The sequence below is a fragment of the Pan troglodytes genome, chromosome 16, assembly GCF_028858775.2.
Source record: "Pan troglodytes isolate AG18354 chromosome 16, NHGRI_mPanTro3-v2.0_pri, whole genome shotgun sequence".
Taxonomy (NCBI): Eukaryota; Metazoa; Chordata; class Mammalia; order Primates; family Hominidae; genus Pan; species Pan troglodytes.
Window position 1 is genome coordinate 55,327,866 of NC_072414.2, and position 18,933 is coordinate 55,346,798.

The 18,933-nt window shown below is 48.2% G+C and overlaps 1 protein-coding gene across 4 annotated transcripts in view; it reads right to left on the reverse strand.

Moving 5' to 3' along the window:
* Nucleotides 1-18,933, reverse strand: part of CA12 (carbonic anhydrase 12) — a 59,624-nt gene that overhangs the window by 14,262 nt on the left and 26,429 nt on the right. For 2 of the 4 annotated variants that reach the window (XR_010151725.1, XR_008539602.2), the window contains exons 3-8: nt 8,722-8,901; nt 7,669-7,811; nt 4,206-4,301; nt 2,924-2,987; nt 2,492-2,649; nt 1,022-1,260 (exon numbers count right to left, since the gene is read on the reverse strand). Coding sequence is in view for 2 of the 4 variants with exons in the window: in XM_001173899.7 (XP_001173899.1) it covers nt 1,022-1,148; nt 2,492-2,649; nt 2,924-2,987; nt 4,206-4,301; nt 7,669-7,811; nt 8,722-8,901 (768 nt within the window). In the remaining 2 variants the exon portion in view is untranslated. The remainder of the gene's footprint in view (nt 1-1,021; nt 1,261-2,491; nt 2,650-2,923; nt 2,988-4,205; nt 4,302-7,668; nt 7,812-8,721; nt 8,902-18,933) is intronic. The other 2 variants (XM_001173899.7, XM_001173904.6) reach the window with 1 other exon arrangement.

Here is an 18,933-nt window from a genome sequence, read left to right on the forward strand (position 1 = left end):
GAACTCCTGACCTCAGGTGATCCGCTTGCCTTGGCCTCCCAAAGTGCTGGGATTGCAGGTGAGAACGGGTTATCTTTAAATATGAACGCCAGGCCCGGTTTGGTCCACACGTGATGCTGGGGATGAAATGGAACTGCACAGACCAGCCATGAAGATTCCCAAGCTGGGAACCAGTCGAGAATCTACAGTAAGAAAGTGAGCTTGAAAGTGAACTCAGAGGTCTGAAGAGGGGTGTGGGCCCCAAAAGTGCTCCCTCACCCCTTTCCCCTGATGCCCAGTTTCCAGCAGTGTTGATATAGGCACTGAGCAAGGAAAAAGGTTAATGTTCTACTGGGGAGTTATTGGTTACAGCTGTGAAAGGGAGAACCGAGCCCTTGTAGCATTAGGAAGAAACCAAGCTATTAAGTTTTGTTCAATTGGGAACTTATGTGCTTGTGCTTATGCAAGCTCCAAGGAGGTTAGACAAAAATGCAGTGCACAAGGGTGCTTCCTTGCCTAACAGGCCCTGCTACATTAGACATGGTTGTGGGTTACACTCACTGTTTTACATCTAACATAGGAAGATTCTTGCTCATTTGGTGGTGGTGCATGAATCACCTGGCCAGGCCTAAGATAGGCTGGCTGCAGCCTTTGATGCCAAGAAAGCCTAGGGAGGGAAGTTAGAAGTCTGATCTCATGGAAAGGTTCCTATCCTGTGTCTTAGAGAAGGGATCATTGTCTGGAACAGAGAAGTCCCCAAGGAATTCTCTCTTCCCCATCTGTGCAAGACTCCCAGGCTTAAAGAGTGCTCTGGTCCATGTGCCTGGGGGCCCCGGCTTTTTGCTTCTCTGCAAAGACTCACTGAAGGGGGACCCCAGTGAGCCCCACACCTAGTCTCACAAGGCGCCTGGTTCCCGTGGCAGCCAGGGAGCTCTCAGCCAACTTCTTGAGGGCATCAGTGCCAGAGCTGCATTCACAGAAGATCCCAATGTCTTGGCACCACACTCCCGCACCCCCTCCCCCCAGCACTGCCTCTCCTCACCTTGGGAGAAGGAGGTGTATACCAGCCTCTCATCGAACTTCTGGACCTGCCGGAAGTTGTTGATCATTTCTCTGGGGGAAGGGTCGTCCATGTGTGTGCAGTACAGGGCTGTCTCCAAAGCCAGCAGCTGAGGGCAAGAGCAGAAATAGCCCGCAGGCAGAATGACCTCCTCGCCTGATCCCCTGGGAAGAGGCTAGCTCTCCGCTCTTGCACCTGGGAGAAGCCTCTGGAACCAGCTTCTGTGGGGCTGGGTGGGAGATATTAGAAAGCAGAGGGAAAGCCAGAGAACTGCTTCCCTCCACAGTGGGTGAGTGGGAGCTGGGCAGCGCTGGATTTATCTTCCCAGCACCCGAGACTTCAGGGAAAGGCAGTGCTGTTAGTTTCCAATTATACCTGGAATCTGCCCTGCGTGGAGGGAAACCTGGGGTGATGGAGTGCTCCTTAATCTCCCACAGAGACTGAGTTCCTCTCATGAACTTAAATTAGAGCCCAGCTCTCAACCAGAGGGTCGCAGGGCTTGTTCTGATGGTCATATCAGAAGGAATAAAGGAGGGAGTTAAGAGTTTCACAGGCCATCTGATTGCGGGTTCCGTGGCATTTTCATGCACCTGCATAGATTATATAACCCGTTCCCAAGGCAGTTTCTGAGGTAGGATGTTGCTGCTTCCCCACATGTTTCATCCATCTCTTGGTTCATCATGTCCTCATTCCTGTCCACCCACCTGCTGCCATTTACCAGGTGACTCAGAGCAGAAGCTTACTGTAAAGAGGAGCAGCTGTGAGGCTGCCCTGGACGCATGAAGCTGGGGTGGGGCTGTGAGCCAGGGTGTAGTGCTGGCCCCAGCCCCGTCTCCTGGGGAGCCATTTTTCTTCTCATGAATTTAGGCTGTGGAGGACAGGTATGAGCAGTGACATGGAACTCAGATGACCTAACTTTGGGTCTCAGCTTTGTCGCTAACCCGCGGGTGATCCCACAGACTTCTACTCTTCTCTCTCATCTCCTATCAAATAAGAAGCTTTAGAGGTGATGGCTAAGGATTTTGTTCCCCAGTTTGCACTAGACCTTGAGCTTCTTGGGGGCAGGGACCCTCACTTAGTCATTGCTGCAATCCCATCTCTTAAATGATTTCATCTGATCCTGTCTTTATTCTGCCCTGTAAAGGAACAAGGCTCTCTCCTGCCTGGGAAGTGAATACTACCCAGCCACTGAGGATATATTAGCAAATGCAGATTTAGAGCTCTTTTTTTAAAAAAAGAACTAGGAGACATCTATTCATTTGCCTAGCTTGACTTCTTTTGAAGCTCAGCCTGGAATTTCTGCGGTGCTTTCAGACACCTGTGATATTTGGAGAGGTTTTGAAGAGCTGCCAATGAAACTAAATGAGGAAATCAAGTCATTGATTGTGATATGGAGGATGATGGGGACTGAGGTGCCGCGTGGACTCTGGCTGAGTCTGGCACGACAGTTACCTGCTCCTGGGAAATTTGCACGGGGTTTCGGAAAACTGTCCAGAGCACAGTGGGGTTACAAGGGGGTGTGGTCAGGGAGCCCCGGTAGCGGTAATATTCAGCGGTCCTCTCCGGAAGCAGCTCTTCAATGTTGAATCCCGGGATGAATGCTTCCTGGCCTAGAGAGACATGTTGCAGAGGTGATAGTGTCAGCCTCCCTCCGTAGGGCATAAGTGCAGCTGAACAGAGCGACTGAGCCTAGAAACATGAACTAGCCCCTTTCAGGGTCATCTAACCCCAGGACCTGGTTGCAACATTGTTCAACAACCTGCTGCTCTTAACCTGGTGAACACAGACAGCACCTGCCCCTTGTGTTTGTTTTTCTTAAAGTCACACAGGGCTGACTACCCCCTTCTCCAGCAGACAGTGAATATGTATGCAAGGACCCCTCACCTTTGTACTTTACATGTTGAAGGTGACTGAAGATCTTGTCATAGGACGGATTGAAGGAGCCCATCTGCAACAGAGACAGGGCAGGTTAAACTGGGACAGAACAGGATAGGCTGAGCCAGGATTGACGATTGCTATCAGAAGGGCAAAGCTGTGGGTATGTTGCCACCACTGCCTGAAGGATCCACTTTATTGGACAATTATGATGGATCACTAGGCTCTTGGGAGTTAGTGTAATGGTCCTGCCTCTTGCATCTCAGGACGTCCTGTTTTCAGCTTAAGGAGTTGGGCTTGAATGTCCTGGGGCATAGGGTACCGTGTGTGCTCTTGATGATCCAGATATGAGCCTGAAGTCTTTGACTAACATCCATGTCACACAGAACTTAAGGAGCTCTGAGTTCACAAAAGCCACGTCAGACAAATGAGCATGTTGGGAAATGAGGTACATACAGCCTCATTAGGAAAAAAAAACATGCAAGCCAATCAGAAGACAGTCCTCTATCTTGGGATAAAAAAAGAATTCATTCCAGGGTACATATAGAGCAGGGGTGCCCAGCCCCCAGGCTGTGGACCAGTACCGGTCTGTGGCCTGTTAGGAACTGGGCCGCACAGCAGGAGGTGAGCAGCAGGCAAGCAAGCATTACAGCCTGAGCTCCGCCCCCTGTCAAATCAGCAGAGGCCTCCCATTCTCATAGGAGCACAAGCCCTATTGTGAACTGCGCATGCAAGGGATCTAGGCTGTGTATTCCTTATGGAATCTAACTAATGCTTGATGATCTGAGGTGGAACAGTTTTATCCCAAAACCATCTCCCTCCCTGGTCCATGGTCCGTGGAAAAATTGTCTTCTATGAAACTGGTCCCTGGTGCCTAAAAGGTTGGGGACCACTGATCTAGAGGTCCCTTGGATCTAGAGGAGCTTGGATGGCAGGAGTTGTATCAAGAGTTCAGGCATCTGATGGGGCAGATGGAGTTTGATGATCCCTTTCCAGCACAGGTCCTCCCCAGCTGGGCAATTCCATGCCTTACGCAACAGGGCTAGATGTTGGGGCCCATTTTTCCAATGGACCAAAGAACATTCCCCATTTCTGCTGCCCAGGCACAGAAAGTGCTGCCTCCAGGCCAAGAGAGAAGGTGCACTACAGGGGGATACCCCCTGCTCTGGAGTTGACACAGAGTCGATACAGGAACAGCTGATTATCAACAGGTATGCATGGAACAAAAGGTGGAATCCCAACCTCATCCCTGCTTCAAATTTCACCTAAGAACCTTTTAAATATCTCTTACCTCAATGAGAACAGCCAGGACAGCGAGGCCTTCTGACTTGTTGCTGGCAGTGCTGGCGTCAGGATAAAGGTCTGAGTTATAATGGACAATGTGCAGCTGCAGTGGGGGAGAAGCCACCCATTAGGAGATAAGCGACTCATGGGAGCCTGTCGCTTCTGCAGAAGACTTGACTCCAACTGTGAGGACAGAACCCCAGCCCCCTCAGCCCCCCAGACTAGGTTAATTCTCTCAGACCCTCCCCTTATTTTGCCAAGGATAAGGACATGTGCTCAAGGTGTCAGGGCACGGCTTGTTTTGATACATTTTAGAGACATAATACATCAATCAATATGTACAAGATACACTGGTTTGATCTGGAAGGGCAGGAAAACTCGAATTGGAGGCTTCCAGGACATAGGTAGATTTAAATTTTTTCTGACTGGCAATCAGTTGAGAGTTATCATCAATAGAAAGGAATGTCTGGGTTCCAATAAGGGGTTGTAGAGACCAAGATTTTATCATGCAGAGGAAGACTACAAGTAGCAGGCTTCAGAGAGAATAGACTGTAAATATTTCTGATCAGACCTAAGGTCTGTGTTGATGTTAATGAATGTGGGCTTTTCCTAAATTCCAAAAGGGAGGAGGGTATAATGGGTCATGTCCAACTCCCTCTTCCCATCATGGCCTGAACTAGTTTTCATGTTAACTTTGGAATGCCCTTGGTCAAGAGGAGAGGTCCATTCAGATGGCAGGTGGGTGGGGTGGGGGGCTTAGAATTTATTTTTGGTTTACACAACCCATGCATTTTTGCTGGTTCTTTGTCCTTGAGACTATGACATATTGAGATTTTAACTCTATTTCTTTTCTCTTTTCATTCATCCTTTTCCATCTCATGTGTTTATAAATACAGTTCAACATATGTTATTGAATACAGCTTAATTTTCCCATTTCGAACTTTAAGTGGCTCCTTCTAACTCAAAAAAAATTATATATCAAATTATTTCTTCTTTTAAGTGGTCCTCTATTAAGGATTTCTTCAGAGCTCCTACTTCACCATCTTCCCCTCAAAGGACTTAGTCTGCCACACTACCCACACCATCTCGGCCTGGCATCACTTTGAGAAACAGAGCTGAATTCTATATGATTAAAACCCCTGAGGTCCTAAGCCCCTATTTCCTTTTACAGCTGACCTTTGAGCTTGTGGTTTGTCTGTACTTTTCTTATTGTGCTCAGAGGAAGTGAAGACTAATCCAAGCATAAAGGAGCTCCCTGTTGAGGAGATTAAGATAGAAAGAATCTTTTTTTTTTTTTTTTTTTTAATGGAGTTTCGCTCTTGTTGCCCAGGCTGGAGTGCGATGGCGTGATCTTGGCTCACCGCAACCTCCGCCTCCCGGGTTCAAGCGATTCCCCTGCCTCAGCCTCCCGAGTAGCTAGGATTACAGGCATGTGCCACCAAGCCCAGCTAATTTTGCATTTTTAGTAGAGATGGGCTTTCACCATGTTGGTCAGGCTGGTCTTGAACTCCTGACCTCAGGTGATCCACCCGTCTCAGCCTCCCAAAGTGCTGGGATTATAGGTGTGAGCCAACATGCCCCACCAGAATCTTCTTATATGAACTCCATCCCAAAGAACCACTACACTTCCAAGGTCCTTCCTTAGAGGACCCACTTGAGGGACACCCTGATGCCTTTTCTCTAGTATTGGCATTTATGGTCCATCTTAACCAGACTCTTGGTCTGATGCTGTGACTTAATAGCAGAAAATACAAGAAGTAGAAATATTTTAAAACACATAAACCCTGCCAATCTACACCCTAACCTCCTTTGTGAAAGGAAAATAAATCTCGAGACCCCCAAATCACTAAGCCAAAGAGAAAAGTCAAGCTGGGAGCTGCCTCCCATTCTATTGCTAAATAAGACGGCTACAAAGATAAAAAAGCTACACACCTCACTAGGAAATTCACTGTGGGCCGCAAGGTCTTTACCCTAAAACAGTTCTGTTGAATTTCACCCTGACAATGTAAATGGATAACTTATCTTCATGGGTTCAGGACAAAGGATAGAACTCAAAGTCATCCCTCTGCTCACCTGAGACAAATGCATTTCTAATTGCTTCCTCTGCCCATGTCTGTTTTATTTTGTAAGAATGCAGATTCGCTGAGCTAGATGAATGCACAAGTGACTATTCCTCTACCCCTGTCTCACATGTGAACGGCTGATCAAAAACTCAGAAGAATGCGACCTCTTGCCTCTTACCTCCCCACACCTTTTAAACATTTCTCCCTCTTTCCCCAGTGTCTGCCCTTTCCCCTTTAAATATTGAAGCCCTCAAAATCATCTTTGTAGAAAGGCACAGACTTGTCTCCCTGTCTCCCGGGCATGTGTCCTTAACCTTGGCAAAATAAACTTCTAAATGGATTGAGTCTCAGACATTTTTTGGTTTACACCTTCTTTATTCCCCATGGGGGAAGCAGAAGTCTCAACACTGCAATTAGCTTGGAGGAAATTTCAGTTCTTGAGCTTCAGGGAAGGGCCTGCTCTGAAATATGTGAACCTCCAGTGGTACCATCCTGTTGAACCAGATCCTACCCCTTCCATGCTTGCAAGTAGACCTATGATTAGTCTGAAACATTAAGCAGTTCAGCAGTTATGACCGGAGGGGAAGGGTCTCTATTTACCATGGACTCCCCTGGCTGATCAGTCAGCAGCATTTATCTGCTTGTATTTCCCTGTAAATATTCAGAGCCACACCCCCAGTTCAGGGCTATTGGAGTGCCAGAATGGAGCATCTCAACCCCCTCCTTGCCCCACCCCATCCTGCAATTGCATAGGACAAATGCTCTGCCCGTCTTCTAATTTTCTTTTGGCATTTTGGAGTAGCTTCTCAAGGCAACATGACACGATGCTGTGCTGGCTGACATCTTGTCCCTAGTGAGTCTGCTTGCCGTGATGCCCTGCACATTAGACTGCCAGGTACCCCTAGACTTGTGGCCAGGTAGAAGAGTGGCCCTAGACCCATGTCCCCATGTTCTAAACACAGCCCATGCCCAGAGAAGGAAAGATAGCATCAAAAAGATGCAAACAGCATGACATATGAAGAAAGGCTGAGAAGTTTGGGGGAGCAGTGAGCCCAGTGTGAGTCAGCAGGAGATTTTTATCTGCACAGATAGGAAGGCAATGTCTAAAAGAAGGGCATGTATGTCCCACTGGGCCACCCTGGGAATACTGCCTCCCCAGCAGCATCACTCAGTAAAAGACACAGGGACAAACTTAGCATGTTCAGGAGAAGAAAGGGACCAGGACAGTGCAGATGAGCTGCAGGCTGGTGGAGTGGCTGTGCCCCTTATGCCAGGGCCAGAGGTGGGGCAGAGAGCCTGAAGGCAGCCTGTCCCATGCTCTGGTGTTATCTGCACAGCAGCCAGGTCGAGAGGGTGCCACACCACCCACTGCAGAGTAGCCTCTGCCAGACTGGCAGCCCTACTTACCTCGGCGGCGAAGTGCTGTCCACTGACGGTGTGCTCGGAGCCGTGCGGGTCATTCGGGTTCCCCCAGTGCAGGTGCAGCTGCGTGGCACTGTAGCGAGACTGGAGGCCCTGGATGTGCATGTCCGAGGGCAGGTTCAGCTTCACTGCGGGGAGTGGAGGAGCAGCCTTCAGAGCCCCGGCCAGCTGTGCACTGCCAGAGAGCAGTCAGGTAGGCAATGCTCACTCCACCCCTGCTGCCACCCCCTGGAGCCCAGAGAGAGGCAGGTGGATGGAGTGAGGTGCGGAGCAGAGATGCAGCCTAAAGGTCAGACACCTGGGCTCTTTCCCTGAGAATGTTCCCTTTTCCCCAAAGCAACTCCAGTGGCACCAGCACCTTCTTGGTTCACCTTGGAAAGTGATGCCAGAAACACTAACACTAGACCAACGGATGGGTGTTTATTTACATATTGATGGATCAGACACCTTTAGTGAAGTACCTTCCAAGCTTTAGAATTATATAGCAACAACAACGATAACTGCTATTTATGAAGCATTTACTTCACTCTGTATGCCAGACCCCAACGTACATAATCTCCAGTCTTCACGGTATCCATCAATACATCCATTTCCAGATGGAAGCTCAAGGAGACTAAAATTCTCACCTAGATTCTCATGGCTCGTAAGCAGTCAAGCCAGAGTTCAAATCCAGGTTGGTCTGACTCCAAAGCCTGGGTACCCCCCGCCAAACTGTGTGGTTCCTTGAATCGTTTATGGTCCAGAATTCACTCCAGCTGCACAGCCAATGAACTACAGTGCTCAGGCCGGTCTCCTGCCCCATCCTGAGAGATGTGCTTCTTCTGGGAAGTGCGGCCCTGGCAGGATCCTCAGAGCCCAGAGCCTCCAGCATCCCCTGGAGAGAGTGCTCCTGGAATCTCTCAAAGACGCCCCCGCCCAGCCCCACCCCTCCTCCTGGATGCTTCCACGGAACACCTCCCTGCCAGATGGAAAAGGACAGGCCTGGCAGCTGAGGGAGACTCAGACATACCCCTCAGGTCTCCAAGGCCTCTCCCTCACCTGAATGGCCATTGTTGGTCAGGAGAAACTGCTTGTTGGCAGACAGATTGTAGCCTTGGAACTCGAGGGGCGTGAGGCTGGCGTCATACTGGAGGATGTCGCTGTGCAGGTCTATGGGGGACTGCAGCAGGCCCCCACACGACGGGTACTTCTTGGACCAGCTATTCTCCCCATCAGGACCTGGACACAGAGATCCATGCTCAAGATTTAGAGTTTCTCACAAAGGGATTTTCCTTATCTTCTAATTCTCTGTTCAATACAATTACTCCTTTTCTCCTCTTTTCTGAATCCCCGGAGGTAAATCTTCAAGGCTCAGAGTCTTGGCCTCCAGAATCAGGTCCAGCAACCACTCAGGACCACCTGCTCTTAAGTGATGTGGGGAAAGAAGGACTAGGGCTGCCCAGGCCAGAGCCAGAAGCCCACCGAACTCTGCTTTATTTTGTACATTGTTCCGATTTGACACACACGTCAAGACCTGTTGACTTTCAGCAATTCAGCATCTGCTTAGCCAGTACCTATTATGAGCCAGGAATTACTCTGGGTCTTGGGGCTGCCAGGTTGAATACAATAGAACCCCTGCTCATCCAAGCTGGCATTCTAGCGGGGAAGAATTTAGCAAATCTGCGGGGCCACCCCAGGTGGGAAAAATTAGTGTCTTACTGACCACAGTGCCAAGTATTATGTTGGTGCAAAAATAATTGCGGTTTTTGCCATTCCTTTCAGGCAAAAACCACAACTGCTTTTGCACCAACCTAAATAGGTCTTTGTGGCTGCTGGCTTTGCAAGTATGACCTTCCTGAAGAGAAATCTCTGAGGACATTGACTCTTGATACCCACATTTAGAGTAACTATAGAACCCAATCTTATAGGGATGATTGACAAATGTTAAATAATTATAGGCCTGGAATCACAGAGTGAAGTGCAGAGTTTAAGCTGGAAAAAAATATGACCACACTATAAACTAATTATTACAATATAATTGACACACTATCAGTGAAGAGGAACAGACTTTAAAAAAAGAAATTCCTCCAGGGCTCAAGCTTCTTGCTAACTACCAGATAGCAGTTCCTCCCCTGGAAATGAAAATAAACATGCTATGTGCAGATGAACTTTCCTACTCCCACAGGGAAAAAGTCTTTAAAGAATGTAAATCTATGTTTAAAAGATTATCTCCACGGTAATTAAACAGACTTTCAGGCCAAGGTTTCTCCAGAAAAGCAAAGAATTGGCATGTCATGGCTCGTTAGGGTAGACCCAGGGTGTCCTGTGGGCTCTATCAGAGCTGGGGATCAAGCTTTGCCATCTGGGGTCCGTTCATCAGTATTTCAACACAAGGAAGGTGGGTAAATAGAGAAAAGGGGAAAGGAACACCACCTCTTCTGGGAATTCTTCTGTAGACCACTGCACTGTTTCACAAGGGTGTAAATGTTATATTGGCCCCACAGAATCCCAACCCCCTACATCGTGCTCTCTAACTAGGGGACCGTATCTGAGAGTGGGAAGAATCAGAAGTGATACTTGGTACCCAGGTTCATTTCAAATGCTATGAGGCGTTGGTCCCAGGCTTAGTTAGTTCTGACTTCTAGGTCCGGACACACACATCGGAACCCTACTGATTTTTCAGGCTGTCAACCTTAGGCTATGCATTTTCAGAAATGTTACAGCATGACGGAATTGCAGAATCTCCAGTCCAACCTTTCACTGGACACCAGTCTTCTCACTTGGGCATGGCAGAGGCTCCGCTGAGCTCTACTATTCTTATTTTCAAGGCCTCAAAATAACTCAACTACACCAAGATGGTGACTAGGGAAGAGGGAGGCTGGAGGATATCAAAGCAGGCACTCCAGGGCCAAACTGGAGTAAGACAATTATTCAGCTGGGGGCCAAACCGAATGCTTTAGGGGCAGTGGGGAGCAGAATGAAGCAACCATGAGGCCTCATGTAGAACCCCAGGGTCAGGAAGAGACACAGCACAGGGTAAGACTCCCTAAGTGAGGCTGCCAGCCTTTTCTGTGCTCACAATACTGCCTGGGCCCACAGCCAGCAGGGCGGAAGCTGCCAGCCAGGCATGAATGCAAAAAACTCAGGAAGTAAAGAGATGCATCAATGAGAAGCTTTCTCTTTGCACACATGACTAAAGGGAACTGGATTAGAAGGGTTTTCTTTTCCCACAGTGGAGGTTCAAAAAGGTTTCATCAAGAGGGCATTTTACTGATCGCTAAACGAGAGCCTCGTGAAGATAGGGACCCCTCATCTTCGTCTCTGTGAACCCATATTATAAGTAGGGTCACGTGCCCTCATGGGCATTTAGGAAACATTTTCCCAAAGAGTGAAAAAGAACAGAGGGCTTGGGAAAATGTGACTTGGGGAATGTTTCCTTTTTCTCCTGCTCTAAATACGCTTTATTGGAAGTTAGGACCAAATAAGGTATTTGGGGGCAGGAAAGACTAAGGATATTAAAGGCAGTAGAGTTGGTGTTGGCAAAACCTGTCTTGGAAAGAGAAGCAGCTATGTTGGACCAGGGGAGTCCAGAGAATGAGATTCCAGCATCAGCTGTCCCAACACTTCAGTGGGTTATGTTCCCTGCTGGAGCCTCCATTGCCCTTCGTGCAAATGGTGGGGGTGGTGGGGGTAGTGGTGGGGATGGGATGTGTGTGGAAGCTATGTTCTGGAAGGTTCCTTCTGGCTCTTAAGCTCTGATATTTATTAAGAATACTAGGACTAAGCACCTTCTCCATCTGTCAGGCAAATTTGAATGAGTCAGAGAGGTTGCTCATGTCAAGGCAGCTACTGGGCATGTGACAAGGTGCCCAGGGGAACCAGCTTCGGGAATGAGGGCACAGGGCACTGGTGCTCCAGGACTGGCTGGGATCAGACAGCCATCTGCATCAGGAACCTGCCCTGGTCCTGGCTGCCATCCACAGCAGAGTTCGTCCTTGGGCACCAGTCACAGGTCTATAGGTCAGCAAGGTCAAGAAAGCCTTGTCTTCGCCTCCTCCTCCTCATTGTTATTATATTGTAGTAGCTTTGATCCTTATAACTCTTTAACCTTATGGGGTAAGCAAGGCAGAATTGCACCATTTTATGGGTGAAAAATAGAGATTTAAGTGATTTGCCCGAAGTTTGACTTTGGCTAAGTAACAGTTACTTTGCTTGGGTCACAGGACTTATGTGTCCTTCAGTATGTATCCAGGAGATTTTGTGCACCTGGAATTTCCTGGCTCCCCCACGCTGTCCTTGAAGACAAGGACCACAGCTTATCCATCGCTGCACTTCCCACAGTGCCTGGCACAGAGTGGGCCCTCACATGTTTACTAAGCTGAACTCTCAACACCTGTTTCATGCTTGTTCTTTTCCCAGGGAACGTGCACCCACCTTAATTCCCTCATGTATTTCTTCTCCTCAAAAAAGAGGAGGAAAAATGAGATCACTTGCTCAGGTTCAAAATGTACCCTCCTAGCTTTCTAGCTTACCTGTGTGCAAATGGTTTCTGTTTGGGGGCACTAATTGAAAAAGAAATCTGATTTCTGCCCTGTAGCCTGGGAGATGGCCTGCCAAGGAAGTTCATAGGGCCCTCCCCCAGCATGTAATGGCTAGTGGGTGTCCCCGCCTTGCATAGCTGGGGACACTGTCAGAGCAGCCTCCTGTCTTTGTGGCATGTGAGAGATAGAGGCGCCGTGAGGGTGGGCACTGGGACAACCAATATCAGAGGTGACAACAGCAGGCCTTTCTGTTCCCTGAGCTGTGACATATGACTGCACAGTGCTGGCCTTATGCTGGCCGCTACACCCTGGGCTACCATTTTCCAACTCAGTGTCAGCTTTCACACTCATGCCTAGTGCTCCACTGCCAGAAATCCTCCACTAGGAGTGACTCTTCTAAAAGAAGCATTTATTTCCAGCTAAAAATTTGCCTTTGCTCTTCTGAGTTTTGACTTTGCCTCTCCAGTTGGTTGGACTCCTCCCATGATCGTGATACAGGAGGATCACGTATCTTTCACAGTTGGTTTTTCTAAATAAAGCCAAGGCATTATTTCTTTCCTGTCTATGCGTTTTTCCTGCTCTAGGCAAAACAGAAGTGGTCAGAATTCCTGTTTTGAAAGGTAACAAGAGATTAACATGGCACAGCTCAAAATGCCTCTCGTGATTTCCGATAGGGAATTCTGAGGCCCAGGGTGTAGGACCTGCATTATCCAAGGACCAGAATGTTTTTACAGAAAATTTCAAATGTATACAATGTAGAGAGAGGAGTGAAATGAACCCCATGTCACCCAGCTTGGACAGTTTACAATTCACAAACAGTCCTGCCTCATCTATGCTAAGCCCATTCTCCCCTTATCTACCTGGATAACTGGAAACAAATCCAGATATATTTCATCTGTATATATTTCATATGTTTCTCTAAAACATAAGGGCTCTTAAAACCACAGTACCATGACCACACCCAGAGAGTTAACAATTAATACTTTAAGATTACCGAATCCAATTAGAATTCAAATTTTTCCAAATAGGTCATAAATTTTTAACAGTTTGTAAATTTCAGGGTTCAAATACAGTCCATATATTTTTTGCAATATTGCAATTAGAGGATGTGTTATGGCCTAGATTACAGCTTGATGGTGGAATGCCTCATCAGAGAACACCTGGGCCCCGCTCCTCCAAGGCTCAACATCTCAGAGCCAGCTTGGTCTATCCTTTGCCCTTAGTGGGTCATGGACTCCCATGCTTCCATGGGTTAGGCCCTCGCCATGTCACACTGCAAAGGCTTCCCACAGGCAACCAGCCCCAGCCTTCCTTGTTACACTGCCAGGCTGGCTCTCCTGCAGTAACCAGATCAATCTTGTCATAGCCTGGCTTGGGTGGCACCACCCCACCACCCATCCGTACACTCCCTTTCTCCCTAGCATGCCCTGCCCCACCCCAACAAGACAAAGCACAGCCTAGCTGTTTTTCATGGCCTTGAAGTGCCCCAACCTGTCAAAGTCTTCAAAGGCCCCCACATCCCACCCCAGCCTGCCCCATGCTTCAGCCAGCTCCCTGAGCCTAAGAACAGGCTATGCCAACCCACCTTCACAAATGCCGTTATGAAAAAATCTGCTAAAATGCCCTCTCCTTTCCTCTGCACCTTTCCAAATTTCGTCCACTCTTCAAAGACCAGCTCAGGTCCTGCCAAAGCTACCCCAGTGCTTTCTAGTCCCTGGCTTGAACTTCTCAGCCAGCCTACTCGGGTTGTGCACACTAGCAAGCAGTGATGATTGTTAGCCTGCCTCACCTGTGACTGTTAGAGCCAGACTAGTACAGAAACCTATTACAGACTAGAGCTCAGAATACGAGTTTCAAAGACCTTTGGAAGACCAGAACTTTATGTCATATCCCTACTTATGTCTGAACGCATCCTTGAATGGATGTGGAGGGTTTTTTTAATCTCATTTCAGAAATTTAGCCATAAAGGGATGAGAGAAGGGTGTATGTGTGGTGGTTATGGTAAGGTGAGGGTAATGTGAAAGATTTTGTTTTTTGTTTCTGTTTTTGTTTTTGAGACTGAGTCTTGCTCTGTCACCAAGGCTGGAGTGCAGTGGTGCAATCTCAGCTCACTGCAACCTCCGCCTCCCAGGTTCAAGCAATTCTTCTGCCTCAGCCTCCCAAGTAGCTGGGATTACAGGTGCGTGCCTCCACGCCCAGCTAATTTTTTATATTTTTAGTCGACATGGGGTTTCGCCATGTTGGCCAGGCTGGTCTCAGACTCCTGACCTAAAGCGATCCACCTGCCTTGGCCTCCCAAAGTGCTGGGAATACAGGCGCGAGCCACCGCACCCAGCCTGTGTTTTTGTTTTTTATGAAGAGGCTTGAGCAAACTGCTATGCAGATGGCAAAAGAGAGCAGAGAAGGAAGGTTGGAGACAGAAGAAAGAGGGGCTCACTGATGAAAGGTAGCCATGGGAAGACAGTGGGGGGATCCAGGCACCGGAGTCAACATTAATTCTGCCCCATGACACTTCTTGGAGGTCATACTCTGAGGTGGACCCCCCTGTGTCTGTGTCAGTGCTCACTGCAGGCAGCTTCCTGGAGAACCTGCCTGGGCCCAAGCTCCAGGGTACATCTCTTTGGGCCGGCTACCAACACGCAGTCAGATCAAAACTTGCCCCAAAGGATACCACTGTAGTGGCAAAGTTTACACATTCTAGATGATGACACACCCTTTTTCAACAAATAGGCACAATTTCAGGACAATGATAGCTTTTGGTTAGTCCCTCAAAGTTTGTTTTGTAAGGAGGTCTGACCATAATGAAAGGCATGTATATCTATATGAAAATGATCAAAAATTATGTACCAAATTTGAATACACATTTAATAAGATGGATTGTATTTGCAATAAAAAACGAGTACTCAAATGTTGAATGAAGGAGAAAAATCTCTAAATGCTCTCCTTCTTGGAGTGCAATTTAATTTTGGAGTTAATGCATTCATTTCTTCAACAAATGTGTCTAGTATGTGTCAGGCACTGTACTAGGTGCTGAAGATGCAATGGAGAACAAAACAGCTCTAGTCTCTGACCTTGCGGCACTCACAGACCAGTGTAAGAGACTGATAATAAATAACAAGTAAACCAATGCACAAGGAAATAATTGCAATCTGCAATCAGCGCTGCAAAGGAATTAAACGAGGGCTGCGACAGAAAAATGGAGGGATCCCTGTCAAGCGGATGATGCAGGCAGGCTTCCCGGAGGAGGCGCTGTTAAAGCTGAGATTTAAAGGACAAGTAGAACCAACCATGAGTGAAACGTGAGGAATGGCGTTCACTAGAGAGGGCCCAGCAAGCTCAGAGGCCCTGCTGCAGTGGAGAGGCTGGTATATTCTAGGGATGTGTGATGCATTGACTCAGAAAGAGTCTGGGATCCATCCGGCCTCCCTTTGCCAGATCTGGGTCCTGCCATGTGCCAAGGCTGAGCTAGGATCATTTGACACCTGCTTGTGTACATTCCTCCATCTGTTAGAAAGGTCTTCCTGTTGGGGGGCTAGTACCCGCCTCTCTCTGGGGGTCATCCAACAGTCCCGCTCTTGTGGCTAGAGCCACAGAGAACACAGCTAAGCCACAGGACTCAGAGGGGACAGCAGACTTCATGTCCCCTCTAAATCCATCTGGAAACCAGACATCCTCAGGATGGTGTCTGCATGTAAAAGCCATTTTTTTAAAGAGATGGGGTCTTGCTATATTGCCCAGGCTGGTCTCAGACTCCTGGGCTGAACTGATCCTCCTGCCTCAGCCTCCCAAAGTGCTGGGATTATAGATGTGAGCCACTGCACCCAGCCTAGAAGCTACATTTTAAAAACATGTTTAAAATATATTTATAGGTCCTGCAGTTCACTTCTGAAGCTGATTAAAATATCTATGTCTTCTCATAAAAACCCAGTGGGTTCAGCCAGTCAGTAGTGTGGTTCCCACAGCATCACCTTGGTAAGAGGTTGACCCACCACACAGAAGGCCACAACCTGCTGAATTCTACCTGTTTTCCTGCCGGGTAGGCGGAGAGGCACAGTCATAAACCCCAATGTCCTGCCCAGAAGGAAAGGAGGTGACCAAGGACATGGGTTAATAATTGATGGATGAGGTCTTATGATGTTATTATGTACAAACAGAGGGCGAGGAATCAAACTAGCGTTAGAGTTTTCCTTTGTCAGTATCACCACTGAATCAGAGGTGGTCCCGGGACAGTGAGGGAGGGCTAGAAGGGGAGGGTTACTTGTTATGAATAAAGCTCAAAGCTGGACTTGCCATAGCAGGCCAACTCTTTTTCTTGGATTTTACATTATAGATCAATAAAAATAAACACATTTTCTAAAGATGCTTTAATCCACACTTTGCATCAAACTTTTGTCTAATTTTTGTTTGGGTCAGCTGGAGAAGGAGGGTTGAGACTTGGGCTTGGTAAATCCCCCCAAATCTCCTCTTGGGGAGGCAGGAGGATCAGTTGAGCCCAGGAGTTTGAGACAAGCCTGGGCAACATAGCAAGACCCCATCTCTAAACAACAAAAAAAAGTGGCTTATACATGCAGACACCATCCTGAGGATGTCTGATTTCCAGATGGATTTAGAGGGGACATGAAGGCTGCTGTTCTCTCTGAGTCTTGTGGCTTAGCTGTGTTCTCTGTGGCTCTAGTCACAGGAGCAGGACTGATGGATGTATTAACACAGAGAGAGCTGGGAATCATTTCCCATCCAGCCATGGTGGTGGGGGCCAGGAGTGCAGGCTGGAGGCCAGAAGAGGTGAACCATAAGGCTGGGGCTGCCAGCTCAGCCCTCCACCCACCCTCAGGAAGTCCTTCTCCTCCACCCCGCCAATAATCCCCATCTAATATTGCTGGGTGGGGGATGAGGCGGGGACAAAAAGGCTCTGCAGTCATTTACACACTGGTGTCAAGGCCTGCATCAGGTTCCTTCTGGAGATGAGGTTTATTACAGGGAGGCGGGTGGGGTTTCCAGGCTGCCAAAGGTAAAGGGTGACGATCTGTTTGCTTTTGCTTCTCCATTTCTAACCTCCTCTTAGGTTCTCATGACCTGTGACCTTAGAGTATGTTCATCGTGGAGAGGCTCTGCCCGCCTCTCTCTGGACTTTTCTGTGTCTGCTCCCACCCCTCCTTTTCGTTCCAGCAGCGCTGAGCTGCTTGCATCCTGCAGACACACCAAGCTGCTTCACATCTCCCTGAAACACCCTCCCCTCGCTGGGGCAGAGCAAAGGGTTTCCCCCTCTTCTGTGCTCCTATACAGCCTTTGCATTTCTCTTCCTTGCAGCAGCCACACTGATCAAAGCAATATTGTCTGCCTTTCCACCCCAATAGTCCAGTGGTTCTCAAAGCGTGGCTCCAGACAAGCATTATCATCACCGCCTAGGAACTCATTCAAAATGCAGAGTCTCGGGCCCCACCCCAGGCCTACCGAACCGGACACTCTGGGGGTGGCGCCCAGCATCTGCCGTTGGACAAGGCTGCCAGGCGATGCTGCTGCGGGCTGAGGCTGAGAAGCGCTGCACTAGACTGTCAGCTCGCTTTCTGCATGCGTGTACACCTGGCTCCTGCTGCAGAGCCTGGCACACTGAAGTGTTCAACAAACAGCTCTCGAACTAAGCAACAAACAACAGCAAACCACTAAGTTAAACAAACTGCTGACATGCTAACAACCTAACCCCTATCATGAAAACTAGCCAGGCCTGAGCCCCCCATCAGTGCTCACCACATGTTATCCTCCTTCACTTCCTTGGCCCATTCATGTGAGGAATCGTGCTAGATGTGAAAGTGTTAAGTCCACAGCCCTGTAGCCACCGCCCTCGCAAGACATCCTGCTCTGTCTTTCTTAAACATAATATTCAAATAGGGGGCTCCAGGCTCAGGCAACGACTGGTAACCATCTCTGAACAGAAAGGACTACAGATACCGTCTTTTTCATGCACTGTTATATGCATAACATTTACATGATTAAATATGGTGTTTGAAGTAATTTTTATTCAGTGTTGACCATCAGAAACATGGTCATGTTTCTAACCATGTTTTCATGGCTTAATCTCTTTTTAAAAATTGTCGGCCGGGCACGGTGGCTCACGCCTGTAATCCCAGCACTTTGGGAGGCCGAGGAAGGCAGATCACCTGAGGCCAGGAGTTGGAGACCAGCCTGGCCAACATGGTGAAACCCCGTCTGTACTAAAAATACAAAAAAATAGCTGGGCATGGTGGCATACGCCTGTAGTCCCAGCTACTCGGGAGGCTGAGGCAGGAGAATCGCTTAAATCCAGGAGATGGAGGTTGCCGTAAGCTGAGATTGCGCCACTGCACTCCGGCCTGGGTGACAGAGCATCTCAAATAAAAAATAAAAAATTGTAGTAAAATATACATAACAGAGCTTTTTCATTATCTCAAACATTTATTGTTGGTGGGAACATCAAATAGTTTGGCGGTGCCTTAAAACGTTAAAATAGAATTACCATATAATCCAGCAATTCTTTTTTTTTTTTTTTTGAGACAGAGTCTCTCGCTCTGTTGCCCAAGCTGGAATGCAGTGGCGTGATCTCAGCTCACTGCAACCTCTGCCTCCTGGGTTCAAGCGATTCTCGTGCCTCAGCCTCTCACGTAGCTGGGATTACAGATGCACATCACCACACCCAGCTAATTTTTGTATTTTTAGTAGAAATGGGGTTTCACCAGTCTCGATCTCCTGACTTCAA